The sequence below is a fragment of the Vigna radiata genome, chromosome 10 (assembly GCF_000741045.1).
Source record: "Vigna radiata var. radiata cultivar VC1973A chromosome 10, Vradiata_ver6, whole genome shotgun sequence".
NCBI lineage: Eukaryota > Viridiplantae > Streptophyta > Magnoliopsida > Fabales > Fabaceae > Vigna > Vigna radiata.
In genome coordinates this window covers 4,241,500-4,250,112 of record NC_028360.1, presented here as the reverse complement: position 1 = coordinate 4,250,112, position 8,613 = coordinate 4,241,500, and the positions used below count along the sequence as shown (strand labels likewise).

Genomic DNA, 8,613 nt, shown 5'->3' with positions numbered 1-8,613 from the left:
AAGGATTGTTGTCGATATGGTTGTAGCTTAACCAATGCCAGATCACCCACCTCTAGTTGAATGTCTCTCCTTCTTCTATCTGCTTGTTGTTTCATATAGTTTTGAGATTTCAATAAATTGTCCTTTAATTGTAATAAGACTTGATCTCTTGTTGTCAGAGCTTCTTTCACTGAAATGGAATCTTTAGGATTTTGTTCATATCTTTCAAGTTTAGGTGGAAGTTTGCCAAACAGTGCTTGAAAAGGAGTCATACCTAAATTGTGATGAAAGGAAGTATTATACCAATACTGAGCCCATGGCAGCATATTAATCCAAGACTTAGGATTCTCATACACATAGCACCTTAAATACATCTCTAATGTCTTGTTTAAATTCTCCGTTTGGCCATCAGATTGAGGATGATAAGCGGACCCCATGGCTAATGTAGTTCCTTGAGATTTAAACAGCTGTTGCCAGAAGGAGCTAATAAAAACACGGTCCCTGTCTGATACAATGGATTTTGGAATACCATGTATCTTTACCACTTGAGCAATGAAGGCGTCTGCTACTGATTTGTTGGAAAAGTCAGATCTTAAGGGAATAAAATAGGAAAATTTAGACAATCTGTCAACCACAACCATGATTGTGTTGTACCCATTCACGGTTGGAAGATGAGTGATAAAATCCATAGCACTATCCTCCCAAACTTGTTATGGAATTAAAAATGGTTGCAGCAGCCCTTTGGGTAAAGCATGATCCACTTTCGCTTGTTGACACACTGAACATTCATTGATATATTTTCGAATGTCTTGCTGCATATTGGTCTAGTGAAATTCATTTACAATTCTACTAGTGGTCTTAGTAATACTGGCATGACCTCCAATTTTGGAATTATGTTGGACGATTTGCTTAATAGCAGACCCTCCTTAATAGCATACTTAGCATGTGGAGAGAGACCCTGAAGACAATTGTTATACACTTGAGACAACTTTGGGTCTTTTTGAGTTAAGTCCACCAATTGTTGCAGCCAAACACAGTTAGGTTCAGACCAAGCCATGAAAAAACTCCTGGATAAAGCATCTGCAGGAATGTTTTCTTTCCCTGCTTTATATTGGATCTCAAAGTCATAGCCCAAGAATTTTGGCAGCCACTGTTGTTGCTCGGGAGTTTGAAGGGTCTGATCCAACAATTGTTTCAAACTTTTCTGGTCAGTCTTGATAATAAAGTGATGTCCGAACAAGTAATGTCTAAATTTAGCCAAGGCTTCTGTAATAGCATATAGCTCTCTGACATATGCAGATTGGGTTTGCATCCTATGAGACATTTTCTTTGAAAAATAAGCAATTGGATGCTGATTCTGACTAAGGACAACACCTACTACAATTCCAGAAGCATCCGTTTCTAACACAAATGTTTCTTTAAAATTGGAAAGAGCCAAGACAGGTGCTAAAGTCATTGCAACTTTCAATTGTGCAAACACTGTTGCTGTTTTTTTTTTGTCCAGTGAAAAACATCTCTTTTTAGTAAATCAGTTAATGGTGCTGCTATGGTGGCATACTGTTTCACAAATCTTCTATAGTATCCTGTGAGGCCTAGGAAACCCCTTAATTGCTTTAAATTTGTAGGCTGAGGCCATGCGCATACAACAACCAATTTTGTATCATCCATAACTACTCCAGAACCTGATAAGGTGTGTCCCAGGTATTCTATTTGAGTAACACCAAAATAACACTTAGAAAACCGTGCAAACAATTTATGTGTCTGCAGAATCTTGAGGACAACTTCTAAGTGATATAAATGGTCCTTCTAATTGCAACTGTAGACCAAAATATCATAAAAAAAAAACACATCTTCTTAATAACCCGTGGAAGATGTTATTCATCAAACTTTGAAATGAAGCTGGTGCATTAGTTAATCTAAATGGCATGACTAGCCATTCATAATGGCCATGGTGAGTTCTAAAAGTTGTCTTGCACCTGTCCTCGGGCTTTAATAAGATCTGATGATATCCAGATCTGAGATCCAACTTAGAAAAGTAACAAGCACCAAAGAGTTCATCAATCAATTCATCTACAGTTGGAATAGGAAAACTATCTTTGATAGTGATAACATTGAGGGCTTTATAATCTGTACAAACTCTCCAGGAACCATCCTTCTTCTAGACCAAAATAATAGGAGAAGAAAAAGGACTTTTGCTATGTTGTATAATGCCTTCTTTCAACATCCCTTCTACCAGCCGTTCAATCTCCTCTTTTTGACTATGAGGATACCGATAAGGCTTAACCTTCACTGGATTAGACCCTGCTAATAGAGGAATAGCATGATCATGGGATCTTTGAGGGGGTAAATGATGAGGAGTATCAAAAACTGACACATAAGTATGCAGTAATAATGCTAAGTCCGGTTTCATATCAGCTTTTGCATCCAACAATGTCCCCGAATGGAATTGTTCTTCCATTAACTTCATATTATAAATCTCTACTATAGCATTTGTGTGCACCATCCTTCTTATGTGGTGTAATTGAGCTTGAACTGGCACCAATTCCTCATCACCTTGTAATGTAGTGAATCTACTCTCATGAAGGAGTTTCAACTGCAAGGTGCCATAATCGGCAATATGAGGACCAATGGTTTTCAACCAACTAGCACCAAGAATGAGATCGGCTCCAGAAATAGGAAGTAAGAAAACAGGTACGACGAAAGAATGTCCCTGTGCTTGAATATTAAGTTGTTGAATCTTCCCTTCAGCTGTCATAAAGTTGCCATTCCCTACCATCACACGAAACAACTTAGCAGGTTCTACTGGAAGTTTTAGAAATTTAGCAATCCGGGGTTGCAAAAAGTTATCAGAACTGCCTCCATCAATCAGTACATGCATAGGAAGTTGGTTAATGTAAGCTAAAAATCGTATGGTGCCCACACTCATTCCACCTTTCATAGCATTCAAAGATAAATGGTGTTCTTCCTTAGAATCACTGGGAATAGCAATTTCTGCTTTCTCTGTTGTAGTATCATGCTCACCAATTTCCTCTTCTTCTAATTGGAGAAAAAGGTATTGTCTATTAAGACATTTGTGATTAAAAGTAACTTTTCATCACAAAAATAATAGAGACCTTTGTCCCTTCTCAATTGCATTTCAGCCAAACTAATCCTCTTAACATTGTTAGTTTTTAATGGAGGAGTATTTTGAGTAGGTAATAAAGGAGGAAGAGGGGGTTTCACATTTAGACGTTGAGTCTGATATGGTTGATTCTGATACTGCTGCTGCACTGACTGTGATACAGATTTCGTTGCATAAGAGGAGACTACCAGTTTCGTGAAAGATGGTTTTGGAGCAGGACAATATTTATCTTCATACAACTTTGCCAACGCCACTGCCCTTAACAATGAAATTGGAGATAATGCCATAACATCCCTTTTAATATTGACATTTAATCCGCTCAAGAAACAATTCAAGAGTGCCTCATCAATTAAACCCACTGATCTGTTTGCCAGAGACATAAATTGTAGATAATAATCAGAAATAGAACCTGTTTGCTGCAATTTAAACAATTCCGCCATTGGACAGTCAAAAGGGGAAGGTCTGAATTGTGATTGAAGGGCACGAGTTAAATCTAGCCAAGTATTAACAGTTGCCAAATGTTGCAGCATCTGAAACCAAGGGACCACTTCACCCTCAAAATGCATAGCAGTTATGTCCACCCTAGCCATGTCCGGTGTGTTGTGATAATTGAAAAATTTCTCTGCCTTGAAAATCCAGCTAAGCACCGACGATTTGCCATCAAAGTGAGGAAAATCTAGAGAAAGATTCCGCATAGGAAGCGCAACATTCAACGGCCTCAAAGATGTGTTCGCCGTCGACTCTTCATGGTGGTGATGCATCGATTTCTCCATTAACAAACGTTCTAATGTTGTTTGGATTTGATCAAATCGATTTTGATTTTCCGCCTCTTTCTGTGCATTATACTCACGTTGTTGACGATCTCTCAACTCAAAGCGCTCCAATAGCCTCTGAATCTCACTACCTTGGGTTTTTAGTTCGGCTTGAACATCCTTCAACCGTGTAGCTTCAGCCATGAAGAGCAATGAAAGCACAAATGAAACAACTGATTTTTTATTTAAAACACTGTAATAACAGAGTGTAGTATAGGCGTATGAAAAGTACGTGTATTTAACATCAACACAACTGAAATAATGGAGCATTAATAGAATAGTGTAAAATATGGTGTGAGTGATGCTCGAGCTGGAACGTTATATGATTCCACCTGACAGAGAGGAATTCCAGAATTAATAGTAGAAAAGAGAAGAAGCACCGATAGAGAGAAGATTCAGGAAGAAAATTCATACCACATGTCTGCCTCCTCTGGCTCACACGTAATCCTTCAAATTGGTGCTTCTCTTGGTTGGACGCGTGCTCTTTCTAACAGCTTCTCTGGTACCAAAATTCTCTGTCAATTTACCCATTTCTCCCGTACCCATTTCAGCTGTGAATTCCCTTCTTTGCCCTTTCTCTTTTATACATGTTACACCCTGAATAAATATTAAATTACACTGCAACCTTAGCTTAATATACTTGATTCTATTACAAAGTCTTCCATATTTTTTAGGTTGTAGGTTCGTGGTATATGAAGAAGATGAGGTTGAAGGGCAGCGGATGATGAAGAACAAAGTGGTTGGTGAAGAACAGTAGTTGCGAAGGTGGAGAAGATGCTAGAGAAGACGCCGGAGACGAAGAAGTGAACCGTATTCGGTTCCAACACTCCGTATTCAGTTACAAGCATATAAAGAAGAAGACGGAAAAGCGTATTCGATTCGCATGTTTCAGTATTCGATTTCGCCATTGTAAGAATTTGGTGTATTCAATTCAAAGAGCATTCACATGTAGACGTTGCAGCTTGTATTCACTTCCATAGAATGCCGAGTTTTGCTAAAAAAAATATAAAAGAAAATTAGATACGGGATAATTACACACACATGTATATTTTGAATATACATGTATATTACAATAATTTTTTTATTATAATTATAAAAATATATTGAAATAATTTTTAAAATCTTATTATTAGTTGTTTTTATCTTTTTTTGTCAATAACTTTTTATTATAAACATTTATTTTAATTTGAAAAAATAATTAAATTTTAAAACAAAAATAAAGTAAAAATCATTTAAAAGATAAAATTGATAAAATAATTATTTAAAGAATAAAATTGAAACAAAATGTGTAAACTAAAAGAAAAAAATCCTTTATATAATTGTATATATATAAATTAATTACGTAATTTAAATAAAATTTATTCGTGTATGGTTTTACTCAGATAAACTCGTTCTTAAATACTTAGAATAAACTAAATTTAAACGTAAAATGAACTGATTTTCTTTTCTAAACCAAATAACATCTGTATTTAAATTTTTAGAGAAAAAAAAAGATAACCTGTATACAAGTCCTTACAAAGAAATTAATTTATCTTTTAATTTATTTATTCTGTATTGTTTCTCGTTGACAAATTATTCCAACGAAATCTAAATGGCAAGTGTATTGGCGTAAGCATTGCACATCCTAAGGAGTGTGCGGTGTAGCAATTTCTGACAGTAAATGGTTGTAGTGTCTCAGTCATAAGACACTGTGCCCAAAGTTTTCATTATACAAATCCAATTTCTTTTTTCTTAAAAAGTTTCTTTTAATAACATTTTTTTTTACAACTTTTTAATAACATTTTTTTTTACAACTTTTTAATATAGTATAGGTGATAATTTGTGATAAATCCGTTTTAAATATTTTTTAAACATAAATTTAAATAAAAAAATAATAATAATGATACGTGTCTCGTTAAAAAATTATCCAATGTTGTCAAAATATCGTTACCCTCTCCTTTGCCGTATTTTCACCCATTCTTCTTTGTCTTGCCTTCATCACAAAGCAAAAACCCATTCACACTTCAGATTCCTTCTTGTATTCTCGAGCTGTTCTGTCTCATTTAGCTCACTTCTTTAGCTTCAAGTTTACAAATGTATGACTTTCCTTAATCACCAAGTCACCAACATAGTTATGTTTCTCTGTTCTTGATATTGGAGTCTTATGAGTGTTCCTCTTGGTCATTACAGTTTGTGTCCAAAAGCATGGCATACGCTGTGTTCTTGAACGCTTCTTTCCTCCTTGTGATGTGTTCTTTTATGATTATTCATTTCCACACCCCGCAAACAGAAGTTGTGGTTGTGACCAAAATTTCTGCCTTTGGTAGCAGCAATGAGCAAGAATGTGAGAGCTTAGCCAGCCTAGATGATTTCAAAGCCAAGTGCCTGTACCTGAAATCCAATGATCCTTGTGCTCCTCAGGGCTATATTGATTATCTATACCTTTTCTATTGCCAAATTGGGAGTTACCCTTCATTAGGTTACACCCTTTTATTTCTTTGGCTCCTAATTCTGTTTTACTTATTGGCTAATACAACTTCTCAATACTTTTGTCCCTCCCTTGAAAGCATGTCCAAATTACTAAGGTTGTCCCCCACAATTGCGGGAGTCACCCTCCTCTCACTTGGCAATGGTGCCTGTGACGTTTTCTCTAGCCTTGTCTCTTTCCAGGGAAGTGGGACACGCAGCATTGGTTTTAACACGGTTCTTGGGGGTGTTTCTTTTGTGTCCTGTGTTGTGGTGGGGACTGTGAGTATCGCAGTACGTCAAAAGAGGGTTCAAATTGATAAGTCCGCGTTTCTGAGAGATGTTTATTCTCTCCTTTTAGTTCTTTTTACCTTGTTTGGTATTTTGATCTTTGGCAAGATCAATGTTCTTGGAGCAGTTGCTTTTACTATGATGTATGCTGTGTATGTAGCTATTGCTTATGTTTCTTCTACCAGATGTGATCAAGGTGGTGATGCTGCTGAGACGGGTGGTGTTGGTTGCGGCAATGGTTTGAATTTGCCTCTTCTCGTTGGTGTGAAGAAAGAAGCAATTGATTGTGAGGAAAATGGTGGTGAAGAATATGGATTGAATGAGGAGAAGTATTGTTGTTGTATGAGATATTTAATGTGTAAAGTGCCACTTTATGTTCTGGAGATGCCCCTTTACATGCCTAGGAGATTGACAATACCTGTTGTGAGTGAAGAGAGATGGTCAAAGGTGTATGCAGTTTTTTCTGTTATACTAGCACCACTTCTCATGTCTTTCCTGTGGAGTAGTACTTATAATGGAAACAGTTTCTTCAGCAAGAACCTTATTGTTTATGGAATTGGACTTTTGGTGGGAAGTATACTTGGAGTAACTGCATATTTCACAACCAAAAAGGTAGGGCCACCTAAGAAGTTCTTATTTGGTTGGCTTGCTGGTGGGTTTGTGATGAGTGTGACATGGAGTTATATAATAGCTCAAGAGTTGGTGGGGTTGCTTGTTTCAATTGGGTACATATGTGGAATAAGTCCTTCTATACTAGGGCTAACAGTTATGGCTTGGGGGAACTCAATTGGGGATTTGATGACAAATTTAACTATGGCTTTAAATGGAGGACCAGAGGGTGCTCAAGTAGCCATATCAGGTTGCTATGCTGCTCCCATTTTCAATATCCTCATTGGTTTGGGTTTGTCTCTTGTCACTACTACATGGTCAGAGTACCCTCAACATGTTGTGATACCTACAGACCCTTATCTTTTGGAGACAATGGTGTTTTTGGTGGTTGGATTAGTTTGGGCACTTTTGGTTTTGATAAAAAGAGATATGAAGCTTGACACAGTCTTAGGAGGAGGGCTTTTGTTTCTTTACTTTCTTTCTCTGTTTTCAAGACTTATTCATACAGAAGGTCACTCTAATAGTCTAATCTTATGAGTTGTTTGATGTTTATTCTTAGTATTTTGTTATAACATGACCCCTGTATTGTGAACAGATTCGTGTACCTATTAGCAAATGACATTATTTTCAGTGGAACTATATTTCTAATAGATTAGCTGTATAATCCTAAGGTGTATTTTGTATCTTCTTTTAAATAGATTTTCTGATTTCATGGGGCTTTCGACTTCTGGACAATTGCATTAAACTTGATATGCTTTATTAAGAATTAATACTTAGATAGCTATGTTTAATTAATTATCAAGGGGAACCCGTATATAGCAATACTAATATGATCTTTTGCAATTATATTAATGGTGGTTTAATTGGTATTGACAAATAATAAAAGATTTGTCAGCGGTTGGTGAACTGATTTATCGAAGATAATTGCCGCTTTGTTGAAGTCTTTGTTATCTCCTGAATCCTCTTTCTTCCCCCACAGGGTCATTAGACTTGACAGATTACGTGAGGAAATTGGCTAAGGTGTTAATTATAAATGGATAAATCTGATTGACAACCCAAATAATGGAAGAAAAATTAGTGGTGAAAAATATTAATGGTTAATTAATAAGTTTAATGGTCATATCAAATACAAATATACAATATTAATAAGTAATTAACACGTTATATCGCCTAGAAATATACTGTATTAATGGATAGTTAATGGGTTTATGGTTATGAAATTTATAAATACGAGATTAATGTCCAGGTAAACACACTTTTTCGATAATCATATAGACCTTCTTGAGAAACATATTTGAGCATCAGAGTGTTTTCTGCAGGCCAACCACCGGTCGGTAGCGAGTGATATGAAGAAGT

The 8,613-nt window shown here is 36.2% G+C and overlaps 2 protein-coding genes across 2 annotated transcripts; one reads left to right on the top strand and one right to left on the bottom strand.

Moving 5' to 3' along the window:
- Positions 1-2,137: 2,137 nt before the first annotated feature.
- Positions 2,138-4,056, bottom strand: LOC106774700. Its single transcript, XM_014661746.1, has 2 exons — positions 3,093-4,056; positions 2,138-3,015 (listed from the first exon to the last, which is right to left on the bottom strand). The coding sequence occupies exons 1-2, from the start codon at positions 4,054-4,056 to the stop codon at positions 2,138-2,140; spliced, it is 1,842 nt and encodes a 613-aa protein (XP_014517232.1).
- A 1,860-nt stretch (positions 4,057-5,916) lies between these two features.
- On the top strand, positions 5,917-8,218 carry LOC106774699 (cation/calcium exchanger 2-like). The gene has a single exon (XM_022787284.1). The coding sequence runs from the start codon at positions 6,097-6,099 to the stop codon at positions 7,792-7,794; it is 1,698 nt and encodes a 565-aa protein (XP_022643005.1). The 5' UTR covers positions 5,917-6,096; the 3' UTR covers positions 7,795-8,218.
- Positions 8,219-8,613: the final 395 nt, after the last annotated feature.

What these genes read in the sequence shown, in the direction of transcription:
- LOC106774700 (XM_014661746.1), bottom strand. Translation starts at nt 4,056, where the DNA reads ATGGCTGAAGCTACACGGTTGAAGGATGTTCAAGCCGAACTAAAAACC. An exon ending in GCAATTGAGAAGGGACAAAG is followed by an intron (nt 3,016 to 3,092) that starts GTCTCTATTATT and finishes TTCTCCAATTAG; the next exon opens with AAGAAGAGGAAATTGGTGAG.
- LOC106774699 (XM_022787284.1), top strand. Translation starts at nt 6,097, where the DNA reads ATGGCATACGCTGTGTTCTTGAACGCTTCTTTCCTCCTTGTGATGTGT.